General features: G+C 48.5%; 1 protein-coding gene across 1 annotated transcript; it reads left to right on the forward strand.

The window, feature by feature from the left end:
- LOC116823805 (solute carrier family 2, facilitated glucose transporter member 3-like) lies at positions 1-10,561 on the forward strand. Its single transcript, XM_075061905.1, has 7 exons — positions 1-185; positions 454-694; positions 1,158-1,240; positions 1,943-2,120; positions 2,351-2,455; positions 4,028-4,129; positions 10,487-10,561. Exons 1-7 carry the CDS (start codon positions 1-3, stop codon positions 10,559-10,561), a joined length of 969 nt encoding a protein of 322 aa, XP_074918006.1.
- The last annotated feature ends 11,904 nt before the right edge of the window (positions 10,562-22,465 follow it).

A 22,465-nucleotide genomic window follows, 5' to 3' on the forward strand; every position in this document is an offset into this window, starting at 1 on the left:
ATGAATTGCTTCTCTCCTACACAGGTGATTGAGGAGTTCTTCAACCAGACCTGGAAGGAGCAGTTCCAGGAGCCCATGTCTCTCCATGCACTCACCATGCTTTGGTCCTTCACTGTCAGCACCTTGGCTTTGGGGGCCACTGTCTCAGTGCTCACTGTGGGCATAGTGGCTGATCATTATGGAAGGTACATGCAGTAGGATTGTGTTTAATCGCCACACAGAGGCAGAAATAGTGCAGAGTCAACACTAGAGAGGAACAGGGTATTCCCACAGCAAGTACCAGAATGGTACCAAGTATGTACAGGGGACATGTCAAAGAGGAGCTGTGTATTTTCAGGGCCTGGGCCACAGAGAAGACTGGGCATGTTCAGGGTCAGAGCCAGTGTCTTTGTGCCAGACTTAAATGTATTCCTTTCCTCCATAACCCACCCTGCTATCTCTTTGCTGTCTCAGGTGCAATTCCATCCTGATTGCTAACTCCCTCTCCCTCATGGCCGTGGCATTCATGGGTGTCTCCAAGACTGCAGGCTCCCTGGAGGCACTGATTGTGGGGCGCTTCCTCATTGGACTCTTCTGTGGACTCAACATGACCCTGATTCCCCTTTATATCCAGGACATATCCCCAACCAGGATCCGCGGGGCCTTCTCCACCATGAACCAGCTGTCTCAGACAGTGGGCATCTTCATTGGGCAGGTAAAGAGCTGGCCCTGGACAAGGATTACAATTATAATTTCCACCTAGAATTTCACAGCAAAACTCAGATCCTTCTTCAACAGAGACCAGGCCCCAAGAGAAATAATGGAATTTCTGTTAGCTCCAGCAATGTAAGGGTTTATGGCTCATAGGCCTGAGCCCATCAGAACATGAGGTGGGGGAGCAGGGAGGGAGCATGAGGAAGGATATATCCCTCTATAGGAAACACTGAATGCCTTTGCAAACCTATGCATCTGAAACAGAGCACTGTTGGTACAGAGGCCTAGTGCACCTAGCAGCATGACTCTCATCTCTTGGTCCAGAAAAGTGCTGGGTTTGGGTTCCTCATCCTCAGGGTTTATGACACAGGGCAATGTTGGTGGGACAGAAAAGGCAGCTGCCTCCCCCTACTGGGCATGAAATAATGTTGTCTGGGAAGTTTCTCTCTGTCTCTCGGTTTCAGATCATGAGCCTGGAGAATGTCTTGGGCACTAGCCGATGGTGGCCACTCATGCTGTCCTTGTCTGCCATACTAGCCATCCTCCAGTACCTCACCCTCCCTTTTTGCCCCGAGAACCCCCGTTACTTTATCATCAATTGCCATGAAGATGAACTGGCTGCCAGAGGTCAGGCACAAAATGCCCATTAAACCCCCAAAACTGCAGGACCGTGAAACCGAGGTCCACAGGCATCAGAGAGATGGGATGTAATGCAATTGTTCCTTACAGCATATTCTTCAAGCTGTTACCTATTCCCATACATCAGGGCTCAACTGATTTCCAGCTTGCTGGAGAGTCAGGAATAAATGCCTTCTCAGAAGACAATATTTGCACAATGAGAGAGGGCTTTGTCTTCTTCTAAAGCATCTGGCATGGGCCACAGTCAAAGACAGTTTGTGGGACTTAGGGTGACCAGACAGCAAATGTGAAAAATTGGGATGGGGGTGCGGGGTAATAGAAGCCTACATAAGAAAAAGACCCAAAAATCAGCACTGTCCCTATAAAATCGGGACATCTGGTTACCCTAGAGGGACTAGACAGAACAATGCTGTGTTCCTGAATGGCCATGGTTGTGTTTTTATGGGTCATTTGGAACCAAGGGGAGTTTCAAAGGTGATCCATGAAAGGTTCAGAGAGCTCATTAACTCATTTGGCACTGCAGATCAGTTGTGGAGCTGTCACACTCAGAGCCAGGGAGGATTCCAGGGACACTGTCTAGTTGTTCTTCCTGTTTTCTGGTGCCTTACAGAACTCCAGAGGCTCAGGACATTTTGGAAGAGATTGAGAAGATGAAAGAAGAAGCAGCCAACCTTAAGGGAACACAGGATGTCACCATGCTGAGACTATTCATTGTCCCCAGCTACAAGCAGCCCATCCTGATTGCTCTCATTCTTAATGCCAGCACCAAGCTGTCAGGGTTCAATGCTGTAGGTGGCCCCAGAGGGACCAGAACTTCCAGGGGCAAAGAGAGGGAATAATGATTAAAGGTTCTGTACAGTGTGTGTGTGGGGGGGAGGGGACTGAATGCAAATAAAGGGGAATCTCTAGGTGTGGTACAGCTGGCATTTGGAGTGAGCTTTGAGGGAGAGACCCTACAGCTGATTTAAAAGGGGATGAGCATTTTCTCATCATGTTACTTTGTGCCTTTTTCTCCCAGATAATCAACTATTCCACAAAAATATTCCGGCTAGCTGGTGTTGCCCATCCCACGCACACCTCCATGGGAATTGGGGCCATTAACATCCTCTTCACAATATTCTCTGTAAGTGAGCTTCAGACAGGGCTTTAATTCTCATTTCTGGCTGTTTGGCTGATAGGCAGTCAGTCTGTCCTGGCAGACATGCCAGCCAGTGCATAGGGGGCAATCAAAACATAGGATTTGCTCACCGTATAGAAACAAAACAATGGTCTGTTCATTTCGATATCCCACCTCCTGCCAGATGGGAACAGACCAATAGTCTAGCTAGTCTGAAATACTGCCTCCTGCTATACCAGATCCACATTGCACTTATCCTGTCTAGTATTCTACATTCTGCCCTATCATATCAGATTGTCTGGTTCATCTGGTCTAGTATCTCACCTCCTTCTAGTCCTGTATTCTACATCCTACCACTCTGAAACACACCAGTTAGCCTGTCTGATCTGTTATCCACCCTTTTTCCATATCAAAACATATTACTCATCCATCTGTTCCAATGGTCTCACCTGCCACAGTGACTAGACCAATGGGCTATTCAATCGGGTGGTATCCAGTATCCGACCGAGTCTAATGTTGTGTACTTCATTAGAAGGAATAAAACCCTGTAACAATTTTGCATCACTACATCAGAATATTGGAGTTGGGGAGGGGTGAGAAATGTCTTCCTGGACCACTGCTGGTGAGCAGGCCATGCCCTGAAGCATGTGAGCTGACACCACTAGTAATTTTCACTCATTTACATCAACATATTTTATGCATTTTTCTAAAGTATTTTCTTCATAATATCCTGGTGAGGCAAGCGCCACAGGTTAATTATAATGTATATCCAAAAGTATTTGCTTGTATCCATTTGAAATCTGCTGTCTTTTAGTGCCCTCTTCTTCTTGCATTAAGGAGAAAGGGTATATTGGAACATTCATATAACCTTCTCTCTACTATTCATTATTTATAGTCCTCCATTATATCCTGTCTCACTTTTACCTCTTTCTATAGCTGATCTATAAGGCACGGTCAAGGTCTGATAAGCAAATGGAATCTTTCATGGTTCTTCACTGAAATTTACCCTGGTTCTGAATGACCCATTTTCCTGGTTCATCTTTAACACTTCATTGGTGCCTGCAAGGTTCATGGTGCTGTTCAATATGTTTCATCGAGAACATGAGTTAGATCAGTGGTTCCCAGACTGAACGTGGCAACCCTAAATGGGGTCATGCCATCATCAGATGGGGTTGCGGTGATCCCTAGTGTCTGGAGGACACCATTTTGCTCCACACCACATGAATTTACATTAGGGTTGTCCATTTTGATTGGATGTATTCCTGGAGGTCTCATCACATGACATAATCTTTAATTAAAGATTAATCTTTCATTCCTGGAGACTCCAGGACAATCCTGGATGATTGGCAACCCTACTTCACTTGCATGGTGCATGCGAGGTCACGATGCATGCAGGATGCCATTTTGAAGAGCAAAATGTCTGGGGTCCTGGGAGCGAATAATTAATTAAAATGCGGCCATGCCAGTAAAAAGTTTGGAACCCTTGGGTTAGATGCTTAGTACAATTGTGCAAAGGCTAAAATAAAAGAGCAGAAAGAACCTCAGGACTGTATGAAAGTTCTTCTCTTTCCTTTCCAGGTCTTCCTTGTAGAGAGACTAGGCCGGAGGAGCCTGCTCATGTTTGGCCAGTTTGTTATGGCTATATGCAATATGCTGCTCACTCTTTCCATTGCTACATTGGTAAGTTGGTACTCTTCTATTCTTCTGGGTTTAAACAAATGGAGCCATGGTCCACCTTCCATCCCCACAGCATAGTGTTGAGGGTGCTGTGCTACTGGGGATGCTGCTCTTCATTTTCTTAAAATAAAAGCATGGTGTTAACCACACTACTGGAGGTGGTGTCTTTCCTATCCTACTTGGACTTGCTCCATTCCCAGGACTACAGCATGGAATTAGGAGGAGCTAATTTGCTGGAGGTGCCATTCTTCATAGTGTCCAGCTGCCAGTGTCCCAGCATGGAGTGTAGCGATTTGTTGTGCTGCTGGAACATCCTTGCTTAATAACCAGGCCATTCTGCATCCCCCAGCACCTTCATATGGCAGCAGGGATGAATGATGCTGCTAGAGGTGCTGTCCTTCATATACTAGCTATGCACACTCTCGCAATTCCACCCCCCCACACCACACACACACAGCAGTAGGGGATGCTGTCCTCCTGACCTTCATAGCCTATGGCATAGTCCATCTCCCCAAACCTACCAGGGTATTGGGGGCCCAAAGTGCTGTGGAGGTGCTGTCCCTTGTAATCATGACAAGCTCTGTCTCTAGCATGCTTGCTTGGTAACTGCATTTCAGTGGGTGGGTGACTGGTCCCTAGAGCTGCAAACTGTGGATCTGTGGGAGACTTCAGGGTGAACAGTGCTCAGGAACCACCGGTGCATCTATCTCCCTCTTATTGGTGTGCTTGAATGAGGATGAAGTGGAGAGCATCCCACTCTGAGGGGCAGAGCAGTCTAAAAGCTACTGGGTCTCAACAGCAGTCTAAAGTGTAGAGCAAATACAGGAAGGTAGTGCAGTAAAATGGCTGGTGCAGGGCAGTGGAAAGCAATGTGACCTACTGACTGGAGCATGGAACTGGGTGGGTGGGAGTGTGTGTAGTGGGTACAGAAGGGAATTGGCAGGCGGTGTCTGATGGACAGAAGGGGGCAGTCAGGGACTGCTACACAGTGAACATGGTAAGTGTGTGAGAGGTGGTGTAGTGCAGTGATTGGCACAAGAGACAGCCAGGCACTGAGTGTAGTGGTTAGCGCAGGTGACAGGGAAGGGGTGCTGGCTATTGGTCAGGGCAACAGCTGACAGGCAAGGTTGTCTAGTTATTAGTGCACAGGACAAACGTGCGTGTCTAGTGGTTAGAGCAGGAGACAAGAGGAAGTTCTGTGTGGTAGAGAAGAGAGACAAGAAGGAAGTATGTGGTGACAGGAGGTAACTGGAAGGCCTTGGCCTCAAGTGTGAACTGTGGCAGAGAGAGACTGTTACAGAAGAGACGCGTGGTTGTGATTACAGCGAGGCAGCCAGGCAATGTGACTATTAGTTAGAGAGGGCACCAGGGAGACTGTGTGCTTTTCAGCCCCATCTCTCAGTCTTGGAATCATGACTTTAAGGTGGGCTGTGAGAGGCTGGCTGTGGGGTAAGAGGCATCCTGCTCTCACCCTACTCCTGCTCTGTCCCCGCGATTAGGGGGTGGGCACTGGGAAACAAGGTGTATAAGCCAGAAGGAGAAAGTTGCTTTCTCCTCCTCCTGCTGCTGCTGCTGCCCCACTCTGCAACTTTCTGTCTAACCTTTGCTCTGACCAGAAAGGTGCCACTGAAAGGTGGCCTGGTGCTTAGGTGCCTCATCGCTGTCATGAAAGGGCCCCTTCCCTGGAGCTTAGCAGAGAACATGTGGGGAGGAGGAAGAAGGTACTGGGGTTGGCCCTGCCTGCTCTCCTCACCTCGTGTGTCACCCTTCAGCACCCCCACCAAAACCAGCCAGGGCTTCTTGCCAGGGTCCCAATCCCACAATCCTTGATGGCCACAAATGATTCTGAGAGATGTATGACTCCTAAGGATTGTGAGACACCAGTCATGGCAAGAGACCACAGGGGTTCGGCGCAGAAGGGCTGAAACATCATGTTTTAGTGGCTAGATCAGGAGACTGGTCACCTCTGTGTACTTGGGGGCAAGCAAGCAGTGTCCTCTCAAGGTTAGAGGATGGTTCCATAGGGCTATGACCCAGTGGTTACAGCAGGATGTCTAGTGGCTACAGTGAGAGAAGGGGTGGTGCTCATCTAATTGTTAGAGCCTGGGTTAAGGAATGAACATTGCTGCTGATTAGGGCAGGACACAAAAAGGAAGTGCTGGGGAAAGGCAGTTAGTGCCAAAGGAAATGGGAGGTATTTGTCTGGTAGGAGAAGGGACAGGTCGGGCTCATGTTTGGGGTTTAGAGAAGAGAACAAGACAGTTCATCCAGTGCTCAGCTAGGGCGAGGGAAGCTGTGACATCTAATGGTCAGAGTAAAGGACATGGAGGCACTGTGTGTAGAGCTAAGAGCACAAGACAGGGCAGGAATAGGCTGAAGGCAGGATGTGCTACTTAGAGCAGGAGAAAGGATAGCGTGTTTGTTGAATAGAGCAGGGATTGGGAACTAGCTCTGCCACAGGTTTGCTGAGTGAACTTCGCTTCAGTTTCCCCTTCTATAACTGGGGAGAATGAGTCTTTCCTGGGGAAGGCTGTAAGACTAACTCCATGAATGTCTGTATAACACCCTGAGCTCTTCAGATCCAAGGGACAAAGCAATACAATGAATGGCAATTTGCACAGTGGGGCGGGGCACTGGTATATTTCAGTCCTTCCCATCTCTCTGCATGGCCCTTTCTCATCTTGGCCCTTTTCACCATGGTGGCATTCTATGAGATTGGTCCTGGTCCCATATCTTGGTACATCACAGCGGAGCTCTTCAGCCAATCAGCGCATCCTGTCGCCATGGGGCTCACCAGTAGTTGGAACTGGTTTCATAAATTCATTGCAGCCATGTTCTATCAGCCACTCCTGGTAAGGGATATGGATATAAAGATCGCCAATGAGAACTCCAGAGACAGCAAACTATGTTTGCACCACAAAGCACTCAAGCAGTATCCTCAGACTTGGTATATGCAGCCCTTTTATGGGTTTGAATCTCTTTGCACAGGATATGATAACTCCCATTGGCTTCTGAGGGAGTTACTCGGCTCCTGCAGTCAGAGAGAAGGCCCCCTGGTTGTCTGCCAAATAGAAGCTCTTAAAGGACCCACAACAGATATCTAATAAGCACACTCTGCCTTCACACATCTCCATACCCAGGCCTCATCAGCCTTAACCTCCAGAGCCAGGGCATGCATGATATTGTTCACAAATGAAAAACACTCAGAACACTACACCAAACCTTGAAGACTGTAAATGCTGCTGACTGGGAAGAACAGATCAGCATACAAAACACAAGAAACTCGAAGTATAAATCCCTGCACAGAAGCACATTACCTAACTAGAGCAAGATGTGCAAAACACAGGCAGACTCTTACCACATGCAGAGGGTCTGTCTTCTCTAAAGCTGGGTCTACACTGCCACTGTCAGCGCTAAAACTTTAATTGTTCAGGGGTGTGAAAAAACACCCTCCGAGCGACAAAAGTTTTAGCGCTGAAAAGCACCAGTTTTAGCGCTCAGAAGCCGTGCTCTTGGCAGTAAAGCTAGCACCCCTCATCTGGGGTGGTTATTTTTTATGGCCAGGGGAACTCCCCCTCGGCAATAAAGCTTGACTACACTGCCCAGGTCATTAAGATATAAGGTGAATTCTTAATTTGAGTAAGCTAACCCAAGGTAAAATCCTCCTGAACAGAGCTGGGTGAAACATTTTTGATGGAACAGATTTCCATTGGAAAATTCAGTTTCATCTAAATCAAAATGTTTTGTTGGAAAATACAGAGACAAGGTGGATGAGGTCATATTTTTTATTGAACTAACAGCTTCTTCTGGTGAAAGAGAAGCTTTTGAGTTATGCAGAGCTCTTCTCCAGGAGACCAACACAATTACAACAACACTGCAAACAACAATTCTCAGAAATTCTCAATTTCAGCAATATTTTGGAGGGGAAACTGTCGAAACAAGTCATTTTGAAATTTTTGTTTGATTTTGATAATGCTGAAATGTTCTTTTAAATAATGTCGAAACATTTCCTTTCAACAAGGTATTTATCATTTCATTTCAAGTTTTATGTTATATTGTATTACTAATTTTAATATTATAATGCTTAGATGTTATTGAAACAAAATGGTTTAACATTATCAAAATGAAACTTTTTGATGTTTCTGAATTGAATTTTTTGAGAATTTCCATTCTGCGACAAATTTCAAAATTTCAATCTTTTTCTTCTGATTTGGAACAAAAACCAATTTCAAAATGTTATAATTTCCCCTGGGACAGAAATTCCATCTCTCAACCAGTTCTGCCAGTGAAGACAAGACAGTCTGTAGTGTACACACTAATTAGCAAGTCAAGGTAAACCTTACGGTCCCCTGTAGTCTTTAACTCAACCTGCTGACTCACGTGAAAACTACAATCTGCCTTGTCTTCACTAGGATTTTTCCTCATGTTAGCTAACTGGAGTTCAGAATGCATCCTTTTTCTTCATTAAGATAAAGCCAAAAGCAATTATTACAAATTAGAGCTAGAGAGTGGGGAGATGCAAGACCCAGGGGAATCCTGAGGAAGACTGACTGTGGTCAATATGATGGGAGAAATTGAGACATTTCCTGCATCTTTAAATGTCAAGTGCCAGAAAGCTGCTTCCTTGAGCTCTGAGAAGCAGGGACAGACTTTCCACTCAGAAGAGAGGCACGAAAGCACTGTAAAAAATACGAATGTGAGGGCAGGAAAAGGATCACAGTATGGCCAGCTGCCACTGAATCAGAGCTGGATGCTATAAAATCATATTAGCACAGAAAAGGATGCCATGTACACAGGATACCTGATGTATTAACTGTCTTTGGCAGCACTTAGATGCATGCTCATGCCAATAAAGCTATCGAAATTTACAGAAGGAGAAGCTTTGGGTCTGACTCACCACTGCCCTGCCCCTTGTGTTGTTACCCCAGTGCAGTGTGGGTGTGAAATGGGAGCAGAATGGTAGCGTTTTACATCCACTTTGCACTGATATAAATGACAGCACAAGGTGCAGAGTGATTGACAAGCAGGCCCTATATTACTCGTGGCTAATGGAGAGTCTCCGTTAGTCCATGTACTCAGACACAGAGCTTTTGGAACAGGAGGGTCTGAGATCCAGCCTGGAGTGGAACAGCAACGGCCAGAGGTATGTTATGGTGTACAACCCATTACCACTGTGAAACTGGTATTGGGGGTGGGGGGGCTCATCATTCCCTTGGGAACATAAAGTGCACAGGGAGAAAGATCTGCCCCAAATGTGCACTGCAACAAGTAGGGCAAGTTGTATCCAATCATGCCCCGTGACTGTGGCTCACAGCTGAACTCCAGGCCTGGGTACGGAGGCAGGAAGGGATCTGAGGACCCAGATGGTGCCACAGTCCCCCTGCTGGCAGGCTTGTTGCAGGCCAGGCACTGATCGCAGTCTGGGACACATCCACAGGAGCACTGTGCCCTGGGAGGTGTGGTCAGCTGGCATGGGATGCTGATGGGCCTGGCCAATATAGGAGAAGGAAGTGAGTCCCACCCAGATACTTCTGAATGGGGTGATATAGTACAGGGCCATGCCCCTATCCTGCCAGCCAGCTTCTCCTTGCAACTGGGGTGTGGATCCCAGCAGCCTGTGGACCCTGCTTGGTGAGTGAAGCAAGTCCTGAGCACAGACATACCCAGCAGCCATACCTTGATAGGCTTCTATGCCAGGGGGGTCACTGGCCTGAGGGCCCCATTGCTCATTATTTCTAAAGCGCTTGTGACCTGCTGTAATGTGTGTAACGCAATGCCCCAGGGCAGGGTGTCAGCAGCAGGGACTGAACCTGGGTCTCTGGATCATAGTAAGTGAGCTTTTACTGCTTGATCTAAACGAGCTAAGGCAGTACAGTATAGGCTGCTCATCCACTTCAGCCTGAGGCCCAGTCACCACTAGAGAGAGACAGAGAGCTACAGTGAATGGGTTGCATACAGTTTCCTCCCCCTGGAGATGTATGCTGGGGCTGGGCCTGGGGCTGAGTGTGCAGTCCTTTCCCTGCGTACTCCCCAGGCTTGGAGAGCCAGATCCACCCTGGTTTTTAGAATGCCTGTCCCTACACTCCATAGGAGCCAGCAGTGCTCCTGCAAAGATGATAGGGCCCCTGATGTACTGTGCCTACTTTTGCAGCACTTGTAGCCCTTGCCCTGCCGGTGCTAATAGAGGTATTGACATTGAGAGAAAAAAGTGACGCGGGGAGAAGAGAAGGAATAGAGGATAAAGCAATGGAGAGTTAGTAGACTACAGCACCTTTTTCCTCCCTTCTCTTCCTTTCATGTGCCAGGGGCCTGGGGATGTAGGGTACCTTGCTAACCTGCTTTCCTCCCTTCCCTTCCCAGCACCTAGTGGGCCCCTATGTCTTCCTGCTCTTCATAGGCGTCCTGCTGGTGGCCATTCTCTACACCTACTTCTGAGTGCCGGAGACCAGGGGCTGCACCTTCGAAGAGGTGGCTGCAGAGTTCCGCCAGGCCAACGCCATCTTCACCAGCTGCTTTTAGGGGGTGGGACAGATGGACCAAGAGGGCCCAGACCATTTTGAAGAGCCTTGCAGACATGGCCTCTGCAGCCTCACTCCTGTCCTATCCCCCAGTCACAGCCCTTTCTGCAGCACCCTGCTGCAGGTTTCCACATTGTTACCCTCCCCCAGTAACTCCTTCACACCTCCCTCTGCCACCTTCCTGGGCAGCTTTACATACACACAGTACAAGGAGCCGTGGTGCTAGTGCAGTGGCTCCTTACCAGGCCCCCAGTTCCCTTAAAGCACTGGGAACAGGATGGGGGGCAAGACGGAATTCACATCCCAGCTCCCCATCTGCCATTCTAGTGTGGGGCGGTCCCTGCTCATTCCACCCCTGGACTTCCTCCCATTTCTTCCCCTTCCCTCACTCCTACCTGCTCCACAAATTCCCTCCCCCAGCCTCTGCCCCTACCCTGCCGAACACCTCTCCCAAGCTCTCTGGAGCTCCCAACTCCTACATTCACCCCATGCCCTTGGGGTTCCCCTTTCCCTTTTCCATATCACCCCACCACCAACCATTAGTTCCTCTCCCCTTCCCTGAGCTCTAACCCACTTCCCTTGCCCAGTCCCTGCCTTCTTGATTACCCACTTCCATTCTTTTCTGATCTCTTTTATTCCCACTCCCTTTCCCCAGCCTCAGTTTCTCTTCAGGCCTAGGAAGTGGCTGGGTGGAAAATGCCAGGGGGAGGCTCTGTGTAAACAGATTAGGGGTTTCAGAATGCACACAGTGGCATGACATTGACACTGCATGGGTTACCAGGGAATGGCGTGAATCCTATTTCTCCCTGCCCCTTTTCCCCTAAATTGTCTCCATGGATTCCTCTGTCCTAGGGGAGGTCGTGGAGGGCAAGAGTGTGTCCCCTTGTAGCCCCTGCCAAGCCCTGTGCAACTGGGTGACTACAACAGAGAGGATCCTCTCGCCTTAATCCCCTCATGCTTAGAGTGCCCTGGGCTCACTGAAGACGGTGGGTGCTGTGGCCCTGCCATTGTATGTACTGTACTGTGTTAAATGGGGAAATGAGCTAATGTTAAAGATTGTTTTAGTCTGTGTACGAAGCAGTGTGCTGGGGTGGCACCTGGAGGTCAGAGAGGTGCATTACATGGGTGTGGCCCCTGTGCAAAACTCAAGGCTGTTCCCTATTTTGAAAAGATGCAGTGGGTGGTGGATGGTGATGTGACTGCCAAGGGAATGTTCTCCATAAAGACCTCCAGGCGCTGACCTGTGTTTACAGGTGAGGAGAATTCCAGGCCTGTGTTTGCTCTGGAGATCCCAGCTGATATACCACTAGTGCAGATCCACACACAGATATGCTTATTCTTCAACAAACAAAATGGCATTTCTTCATTTTTGTTCAAATGCATATATACTTCTTGAAATCTTTGACTTGTTGGTTCCTCCACTTTGAGAGCTTTGCAAACTCCTAGCATGGTCCATGTTAGCAAGCTCTTAGCCAAAGTCAGCACAATTAGTCTCTCCTCATAAATAATTCCCTTTTGGGCTATGGATCAGATTTGTTGCTCTTCTCTGAACTCTCTCCAGTTTGTCTGCTAAGGGGGTGCTGAGAGCTGAACACCACACTTCAGAGGCACTAACACCAGAGCTATAATGAGGGGGGCTTAGCCCCTCCTCTGCATTGGCCTCTGTGCATACCACCCAAACCTCCACTCAAAACACTTCTAATTTGCTCACTACTCTCGCCTTTCAGCTTCCTAGGTTTCTCCCTCCCATTGAGTATGTTGTAGGTGAGTATCATATCTCACACCCTTCTCTGAAAAGTGACTATATACACCTGGCCCTAAATGCAGCAGCTCTGCTCCCTGTGTGTATTCAGCATGAGAGTTACTGGCTTTAGTGACAAGTGTATTTTTGGACAGCTTTCTGATGCCTGTTTGCTCTGCAGAGCCAACACAGCTCAGAGAGAGGAAGCTGTGGGACGTTAAAAGAATTGTTTATGAGGTTCCAATCTGTGACATCACACCCATTTGCTGACACTGGAGTTTCACAAGTATCACAGAGGCCATTGATTGCCTTACAGAATCCTTGTTACTGGTGATGACATGGGAGAAGGCTAGAGGCTAGCTTGACTTTCAGGCCAGGTCTACACTTTGCTAGTACAGCCCTGTTGGTCAGGGATGTGATCCCTGATCAAGACAGCTGTGCTAGCAAAAGCCACTAGTGTACCAGCAAATGTGTGCTTTTACTGGTATAACTTGTTTCACAGGGGGGGTGGTTTTGCAATACCAGTACTAAGCTATAGCTACTTCCAGACTAGGAGCACGTTGTGGCTGTAGTGTACTGGTGAAGCACTCCTAGCATAGATACAGCTTTAGACTTGTCTATGTTACAAAACTATACTGCATTTGAACAGGGTTATGAAGAATCTGAAATAGCTAACGTTGATGCTGAAACCAATTTACCTTAATCTGAACTGATCACAGACTGGCAATTAGCACAGCATCAGCTAACTTGATTCTCTCTTCCTGGGTTCTCACATGATTTTGTAGTGTGGGCAAACCCTCCGAGCCCAGGCTGAGAGTGCAGGGCTGGTGGTAAGAAAAATCCCCCTTTAATTGTAAACGTAGCACTAGATACAAACACCACTGAAAGACCATAAACACAGGATCCTATTATTCTGTTTTTACTGAACTGCCCTCTAATCAGGTTTGTTGATCTTTTCTGAGTGCCTTTATTCAAGCAATGCCCAGAAAATTGAACACAGTACTCTCTGTGTGACCTCACCACAGCTGTGCATAATCTCACCCCTTTGCTCTGAGATGGCCTCCTTCTGCCTATGCAAACTAACATTTTTTCCTAACTGTAGGTGCAGCACTTAGGGCTTGGCTACACTTGCAAGTTGCAGCACTGGTGAGGGGGTTACAGCGCTGCAACTTAGCAGGTGTCTACGGCCTTGTCTACACTTGCAAGTTACAGCGCTGGTGAGGGGGTTACAGCGCTGCAACTTAGCAGGTGTCTACACTTAAAAGCTCAGCCAGCGCTGCAACTCCCTGTTTGCAGCGCTGGCTGTACACCTGGGTCTGCTTCCGGTGTAGCGAGACCAGCGCTGGTATGCAGCGCTGGTCATCAGGTGTGGACACTCACCGCGTTTTTTATTGGCCTCAGGTCTTAGGCTTTCCCCGCATCTTTTCAGCCTCTCTGGTCATCGCTTGCACTCCACTGCCCTGCTCGAGCCTGGAGAGGAGGGGGGGTTGAGACGACGCCGCAGATAGGGCTACTGAGGTGTTTGGGACTCAGGAGTTCATGCAGCGGAGCTATTTTCCAGCCAGAAGAAGCTAGCCGTTGCAGCTGCTGGGACTTTGGTCGTGGCACCGCGAGGAGCCTGTTCCTCGGTAAAGCTTTTTAATAAGGATGCAAATGTTTTGGGAGAGGGGGCTATGGCTGCCTGCAGCATGCCTAAATGTGGATAGCCCATTGCTTTCCCTGTAGGTTGCTCTTTGCTCTTCCACAGGCCGACAGAAACCCATGGCTTCTCGGTGAGCAACCCACCCTTCCAGTGAGTTGCGTGTGCAGATGGCACTAGAGTAGCTGCTGTGCAGATGTGGTGTAGGGTTCAGTAGTTATTTTCCTTAGCTGCTATTTGCTTTCCCAAGTCACGAACCCCATGGCTTTCCAGTGAAGGCAACCCACCCTCAGGTGCGCCCGTGCAAAGCCCCCTTCCCTGTTGAGGCCGCGTGTTGGACTCGCCTCTCTTCTCTGCGCTGCGGCCTCTCTGTGGCTATGCTCAAATGTGTAAATGATGCTACAAACACTCTAAAAACAATGAGGCTCATGTATTCAGTTTATCTCTCTGTGTTTTTTTTAAGTGACTTGTACTGTACCATCCAGTGAGACTTCTGCACGACTGCAACGTTAAGAAAAAAAACAAGAAGACTAAGAAGAGGTGGTTGAAAGCAGTTATGCTTCTGTATCACAGGAAATAAACAGTTGCAAGATGGAGGATAAGGAAACCATGAAAAGACAGGCTGCCAAGACTAAAGGAATTGGACTCCCAAGCGAGCACAGATCGGCGGGTGCTTAAAAAAAAGCCTCTCATTTCTTTTCATGTATTATTTCTTTCATAACTCTATGAATAATAACTTATACTTGCATCATATATGCTGTTGTTTGGTTCTTAATGACTGCAGTCACATGTTTGGGTTCCACACCCGCACTCCTTGAGGGGTGTTGAACATCTGTATTAGGTTCAGATGCTCCCTGCCGGGTTCATGCCTTGAACTGCAGGCAGCAGTGGAATAGGGTGCTGAAAAGAGCGGCAGAAGGCTGACTGAGGTAGGATCTGGCTGCGGTAGGGCAGGGATGGGCTGGTTGGCAACGCGGGTGGGCGGGCTGGGCTTCAGGGCGTGGGTGCAGCGGGTGACTGGAACAGGCGGGTGCGGTGGGCCGAGTGTGCAGGCTGGTTGTGGGCAGCGTGTGTGGTGGCTGGCGTTTGGGCAGGGTGCGAGTGTGTGTGGCAGGGTTGGTGGAGCAGGACAGGGTGTTGTGCAGGTGGCTGACGGCCGGTGCGAGCTGCTGCAGCGGGGGGCCGGACTGTGTGGCGGTCATGGGTGCCAGCAAGGCAGCTGTAACCCAAGCCTTTAAGTGCCCCCCCTCTCTACTCCGGGACCTGGTTTGACTAGCCGGTGGAGCGCTGGGGAAGCAAGGGGAGCGGGGTCCGAGCTATTTTGAAGACCGGGGTGGCGCGCGCTGGAGCCCCGGGACTTTTAAATAACCCATCACCTGCAGGTTCAGGGTGTATTTAAAGGGCCCAGAGCTCCAGCCGGCGGCCGGGGGCTTTGCTCGCGCTCTGACCGGGCTCAGAGGGAGAGCGGGGCCTTGCGTGCTCGGCCGAGAGCTGCCGGCCTTGCTGCGCTCTAGCCGGAAGCTCCGACGGGAGTCGCGCCTTGCCGCGCTATCGGCCGGAGCTGTCGGCCTGCTGCGCTCTAAGCCGGAGCTCCGACGGGAGAGCGTGCCTTGCTGCGCTTCGGCCGGAGCTGCCGGCCTTGCTGCACTCCAGCCGGAGAGCGGCAGCCTCGCGACTCGCTCCCGGCTGGCAGCCTCGGTCCAGAGCGCGGCAGCTCCGCGATCCGCTTCCTGGGCGGCGCCTGACAAGCCCCGCGCCCCACTCTTGGCTGGAGCGCCGCACACCCGCGCCTGGCTGAGCTCTAGGCTGGGAGAGCGGGCCATGTCGCGTTCCGCCAGCGCTTCATCAAGGGCGGACCATGGAAGCAGACCGCAGCTGGGACGGGGTCAGTTTAAAAACAAAAAAAGGTGCTAGGGCAGGCCTTTAGCGTGGTGTTCAATTCCTGCAGCACGGGTGTTGTACGAGCGGATGACCGCACCCTCCACAACCCACAGCGACAAAATGGGACGAGGTGCTCTGTGGGATAGCTGCCCACAATGCACCACTCACAACAGCGCTGCAACTGGTGCAAGTGTGGACACACTGCAGCGCTGGCCGTACACAGCTGTACGACCACAGCTGTAACTGCCAGCGCTGCAAAACTGTAAGTGTAGACAAAGCCTTACTTTATAACCTTGGGCAAGTCATTTAGCCGCTCTATGCCTCAACTTCCCTCAATCTGTAAAATTGGGATAATTATGTTTATTTTTGTAAGGTGCTTTGAGCTCTGCTGATGACAGCTGCACAAGTGTAAAGTATTATTGCTAGTCTTTAATTAGATTTATAATGATCATTTGCGCACACATCTATTTTGCTGCCCATGCTCAGTCTCTTTCACCACCACTGCTTTCTAGAGGTCTCCCTCCCATTGAGCAGCTGTGTTTGGGATTATGTTTCCCCAGATGTATTAGCTGCTGTTTTTCCCAGCTGAATCTGGTGTTATTTTTCAGCCCCGTCCCTTGTCTTTCTGCCTCCCTTTTTCTATTATTTCTTTGTGCTGCCTGGTATTTGCAATGGCCTCCTCCTTTAGTAGCATCTGTGAATTACACAGCTCTGGGATTGTGATTCCTCTGTGTATACAGCACCCCAGAATCACATGGGCTTCTGTGCTGTTGTTGCCAGTTGAACGTGACACAGCAGAAGGAGAGAGAGGCTGGGAAAAAATGCTCTGCTGATTTGACCCTGGGGCACTGAGATTTGCTCCTTTGATATCAGATCAGAGCCCTGCTATGAGAGCAGGAGACATAATTCCTAGCACATTTGGTCTGGGGGACTCCCAGATACCAGAGTTGGAGACTGAAACAGGGGAGGGAGCCTAGCACACCACATTCTTCTCTCACCCTTAAATATGTGAAGGTGTTGGGGGGATTTGATCCTCCAGGAGTTGTTAACCTTCAGAATACACTGGTCTGCAACACACTGAATGGAGGAACTGTAGGCTGGTCTCAGACCCGCCCCCGCTTTCTCTTCCTGCCCTGCCAAGAGACCCCCCCTTATCTTATCACTCTAGAAGTGCCTCAGCATGCTTCCCTGCTCCCTCACTCTGCTTTTCAGTTCCTATCTGAACTGCGTGCCATGTCTTTCTTAACGCCCCTCCCTCACACACATTCTCTGCACTAGCAGCCAGGTGCCCCTCTCTGATATGCACCCCTTGCCAGCTGGTCTGGAGGCAGAAGTGGGGAGCATGGTGGGTGTCCAATAACAGGGAGGTGAAAAGTGTGGGGAGCATATTCTGGTGCTCAGCTACCATGGGCAGAAGCCAGATTAGTTGGTAGAAGCAGTCAGTGAGGTAGCCAGAAGGGGAATGCCATGGAGAGCATATGTGGGGATCTTGTGTTTGAAAGGCCAGTTTTCAGAAATAGGGAAGTGGGTTATTTAGGAAGTGCACAGAAACCAGGGAGGGGGGAGAACAAGATGGAGAGCTGGGAAGGGTTCAAGCTTTGGTGTGTGCATGCTGCCATTTGAGAGGGTTTCCAAAACACAGAGAAATGAGTCATCCCAGAATCAGAGAGGGTCTCTAGCTGTGGAAAGAATCTGGTGGGTGGAGAACATAAGGTGACTGACTTGCCCTTTAGCTAATGGCCACCATTCCCAATCCACTAGTGTCCCCTCCCCAAACAACCTGCCAAACTCCTAATCACAGCCCATTTGCAGGTTCCACTGGGCTGTGCATTTCCCACAGAGCTGAGTTTGGAGGTTCCCTGGGCCTTTCACATCTTCTCCATGGCAGTTTTCTCTTAATGAAGAAGAAAAGTGGTTGGTTGGGGTTTGGCAATAAGAACACTTCACAGGTACCCTGCCCTGTCCTTCTTCAAAGACCTTTCAAAACATCACACTCCACCCCACCCAACCCCCTCCTCCCTTCCTAAGGAGAAAGACACCAGATTCTTTTCACTGTGGGAACTGATCCCAGTGTGATTCCCGCAGAAGGTGCAGTCTTGGTTTAGGCCAAATACCTACTATTAACTCTTAGCTGACACAAAGATTTCAAATCACTTAACCAAGGAGGAGCATATTATCCTCCCTATATTACAAATAGGGAAACTGAGGCACAAGGAAGGGATGTGGCTTGCTGAGGTCATACAGTAGTACAGCTGAGAACAGAACCCAGGTCTCCTGACTCTGCTGCAGCAACATGAGGGATTTTTCTGAATTTCTCCCATTACTGGTGTAAGGCCTTGTCTGTGCTAGGAAATAGCACTGAAGTGGTGCTGACCAGGAATTACCTTTAAATCAGGCTTCAGCTAAATCAGCTGCTGGCAACTAATTGCTGAAGGGGTGCTATGTCTGAGGCTAGACAGGGCCTTGAACTGGAGCAGCTTCCCTGGGGCTAACTGCAGTGAGAGTATGTGGGTAGACAGCTTCTGGCGTTTTTAACCACTGTACTGTCTCACCTTGCCTTGTTTACACTAGGCTTGTCAAACAAGCACTTATGCTAACATCACACCTTTTATTCTAGTCTAGGCAAGGCCAGAGGGGCCAGCTATGAATTCATGGATCTGAGCTTTCTCAAAGGCTAGGCATGTGCTTGGCCCTTTCTCTACCCTATTCCTTTACTACAAGAGGATTTTCAGCAAAGCCAGGAAGAAAGAACAGCAATGGACAAGCAAAGCATCTTGAAATGTGGTTGACTAGTTGTTTTATTTTAAAGGCACAGCTGCTGCAAGGAAGTGTGAGAAGAATGCTCAATAAACGCCAAACAATGACCAAGCATGATTAGACAGAGATCGTGGAAAGAAAAGAAAATTACCACTACAACACAAACAGTGACACTGAAAAGTGCCCTCAGAATAGTGAAGCTTTACAAGGCAACGGTGGGAGGTCTTTCTGTTTTGGACTGTTGGGTTTCTGCATAGTCCAAATGGTTCAGATCCCTTTGTTTCTCTTCAGGAACTCCACACAAGAGGTTTGCTGGGGTCCTCAGTTTGTGCTCAAACATGAGGAGTTCTGGGGTGCACTTTGTACTCTCAGTAAGTGCTGTTCTATAAGCCATTGAAAGAAATGGGATACGCTAGTCCCAGGACCTTTCATGCTGTTCAACAATGGTAGCCAGGCCAGCCTCCAGAGCCTATTGATGATTCAGTAGTTAGGATACTAATCTAGGCCTTAAAAGTCCTAGGTTCAATTCCTAGCTCTGCTTCAGACTTCCTCTGTGAATTATAGAATATCAGGGACCTCAGGAGGTCATCTAGTCCAACCCCCTGCTCAAAGCAGGCCCAATCCCCAGACAGATTTTTGTCCCAGATCCCTAAATGGCCCCCTCAAGAACTGAGCTTACAACCCTGGGTTTAGCAGGCCATTGCTCAAACCACTAGAGATATCCCTCCCTCCCTGCAACTACTGGCAACTCACTTAGCCTCTCTGTGCCTCAGTTCCCCATCTGTACAAAGGGGATAATAGCCCTGCCCTGCCTCACAGAGGCATTGTGAGGATACAGGCATTAAATGTTGTGAAGCACTTTGAGATCTACTGATGAAAAAGCACCATAGAAGAGCTAAGCATTAGTATTCCATATACTACTGCTAATGAAGGGATCTCAAAGCACTTTAGAAACATAGCTCAGTCTCGGGTCCCCTATTCTACAGATGGGGAACATGAGGTGTAGGGAGGTGAATTCAAACTGACACAGCAAGTCAGGGAGTCAGACCCTGACCCCCAGGCTGCTCTGTAACCGTTAGACATTGCTGCCTCACAATTTTCAAAAAGGAACTACAGACATGAAGTGGCTTCCCAGCCCTTTGCTAGGAATGCTTTATTTGTTCAGTTTAATACAAAGGTAAGTAAATGGTTTTACAAAGTTCCCAACTGACGTGGTTAAAGTACATTCCAAGGCTTTGGGCCTGGATTGGCGTTGAGGCCCAAACTGCCATTGTCATCAACAGGAGTGGCCCCTTTACATGTATTAGACAGGGACAGTGCATGTTTTTTCAGCCTCACGCAGCTCATGAATGGCTGAAGAGATTTAGTTCAATCCTTCAAAGAACCTCCTGTCAGAAAGCAAGCCCAGAAAATGTCAAGCCCCCCAAAAGAATGTTACTGGACAGCTGTGAGCATCTGAAAGGAGTAGAAAGGGTTTTGCAGCCACAGAGTAACTAGCCATAACATATAGCCACTGTCTGGTACCCACCCCCGCAATGAAAAGCCTTCTGCCAATGACTCTGTGACTTTAACCCCTCTGTGCTTCAGTTTCTCTACCTATAAGGCGGGGGTAATACTTCCTACCATATGAACCTTGGCAGTTTTGAGTCATAGAGATATTCATATGAATATTTGCTCTGGTTAGGTCCCTTCCCTTTCCTGAACTTCATGTTGAGTTTGGGGGGTTGAGGTAAACCTGAAATTCAAAGTAAAACTAGACTACCAGGGAAACTAACTCTGGACTATCCTGACTGAAATGCAGCATTAAATATTAATAATGTTCATGCACTGTAATAAAAGTATGTCACCACTGCCCTCCGAGGCATAAAATTCGAGCTGCTCATTGCTTCGTGTTATAGGACCCACACTGCTTGTGGAGATTCTCCTTTAGCTGAAGTGTTTGGAGTCTCTGTTTTTGTAGGAGGAGCTGAGTTCTGTTCCCCCCGTCTCTGTGAAGTTCTGCGCGATGATGACAGCATGCAGCATCGTGACCAGGAGTCCTAGGTGGCTTGGATATAGCAGTTCACACTTACACATCACCTTTCACTCAAGGATCCCAAAGCAAGTTCTGAGCATTAACTCAATTAGCTCTCTCAGCCCAGCTGGCAAGTAGGTCTATATAATTAGAGCAGGATGACATTTTTGTTACAGCCCCTGAAACTGGTCTGGTTTCAGGCTTGCTTCATAATAATAATCATAACAATAGTACTTTGTGTGTTTAAAGTATTTTTTCACTTCAAGCTGCTTGACAAACAATAGCTAATCTGCTCAATTCAGTTACAAACTTCACACTTCGGAGTGAATCTTGGCTCAGTTTAGAACTAGCCCTGACCTGACTGCAGTGATTTCGAGCTCAGTGAGCTCTGGCTGAGTTTCAGACAAGCCAAAGGCCTGCATCACACAAATTGAAACCCAAAGCCTAGTGAACCTGGCCTAACTTGGAGCAAACTCAACCCCAGATAAGTGACCCTAGGCCCACCGGGGACCAATCCTGGACTCAATATCTAGCACACCTGGGCATGGTTCAGATCAAACCCAGGCCCGGTTCAGAACAAAGTTTGGCCCATTCTGAGCTGAACTTGTGCCCAGTTTGGAGTTAACCTGAACCCAGGCCAAGTGTTCAGCAAGCCAAAGTGTAGTGAAGTGAAACTGGTTCCAATTTGTTGAGATACTAGACTTGGATTTGTGGTTTTGCATTGAAACCATGGGGGGGGGAGCTATTGTATTACTTCCCCTTTGCCATTTGGTCCCCTTCTCCCTCCCTCCCCCACTGAGCTAACTCATTCTCTGCTCTGCTGGACTTTCTGCCTGTCCTGGCAGTTCCAGTTCCACTGGCAGCTCTAGCCCCAAGGGCAGCTCCTCTTTCCTCTCCCTTCTTACGTATCCATAGTTTCTAGTACAGGCTGCTAGGCTGGTTTTCTACTGGCCTCTAGGCACTTTGCACTGAAGAACTTGGACATCTGAAGAAGTATCTGGAAACAAGGAGAGCCAGCACCAATGCTCAGATCCTCAAAGGTATTTAGGCTCCTAACTGGAAGGATCTGGGCCCAACTGACCATCCAGCTCAACTCAGACCACCAGAAAGTGTTCTGAGGCTACAGATCCCAGAGCTCTGGAGCCAATGTCTCTGGGTTTTGTCTAGTCTTACTGTGGGTTCAAATGAGTCCATTAATAAGGCTTCTAATATTTTCTTGGGGATATTGTCTCACAGTCTGCTATGTTTTTTTCTTCCTTACCATACCGACAGTCAGTGTAACATTAACACCTAAATATTTCAGTGGCTAGTAGATATGTGTATGACTACAGGCCGTTGCCCTCAGCTGGATGGAATCAGAACTGCTCAGCTGTGTAACATAGGCCCTATACTTCTCAGAGAAAATTGGAGATTCTCCTCTAGCTCAAGTGGTCTAGGCCTGAGGCTTGTTTTGTTTATATTTTGGGGTATTTTTGTGGGGGGGTGGGCAGTGGATCTGGAGGATCTGAATTCTACCTCTCAGAACTGTGTGAAGTTATTCTGGGGTGCAGCACCATGACAATCATGATGTGAACCTCGAGGTGGATGTAGAGCTGTTAAATTATGTTCAGCACAGCCATGTTCTGATCACAGTATTTTGAATTTCATCACTTTTGTGCATTTAAAAAGTCAAGTTAAAAACTGTACCCAACATTTTTATGTGCAATGCACTTTTTTTTCCACGATACTTCATTTTTAAGATTGCATTTATGTATTGCATGAATTTAAATAACATTTACTTATTGCATTT

The sequence above is a fragment of the Chelonoidis abingdonii genome, chromosome 1 (genome assembly GCF_003597395.2).
Source record: "Chelonoidis abingdonii isolate Lonesome George chromosome 1, CheloAbing_2.0, whole genome shotgun sequence".
NCBI lineage: Eukaryota > Metazoa > Chordata > Testudines > Testudinidae > Chelonoidis > Chelonoidis abingdonii.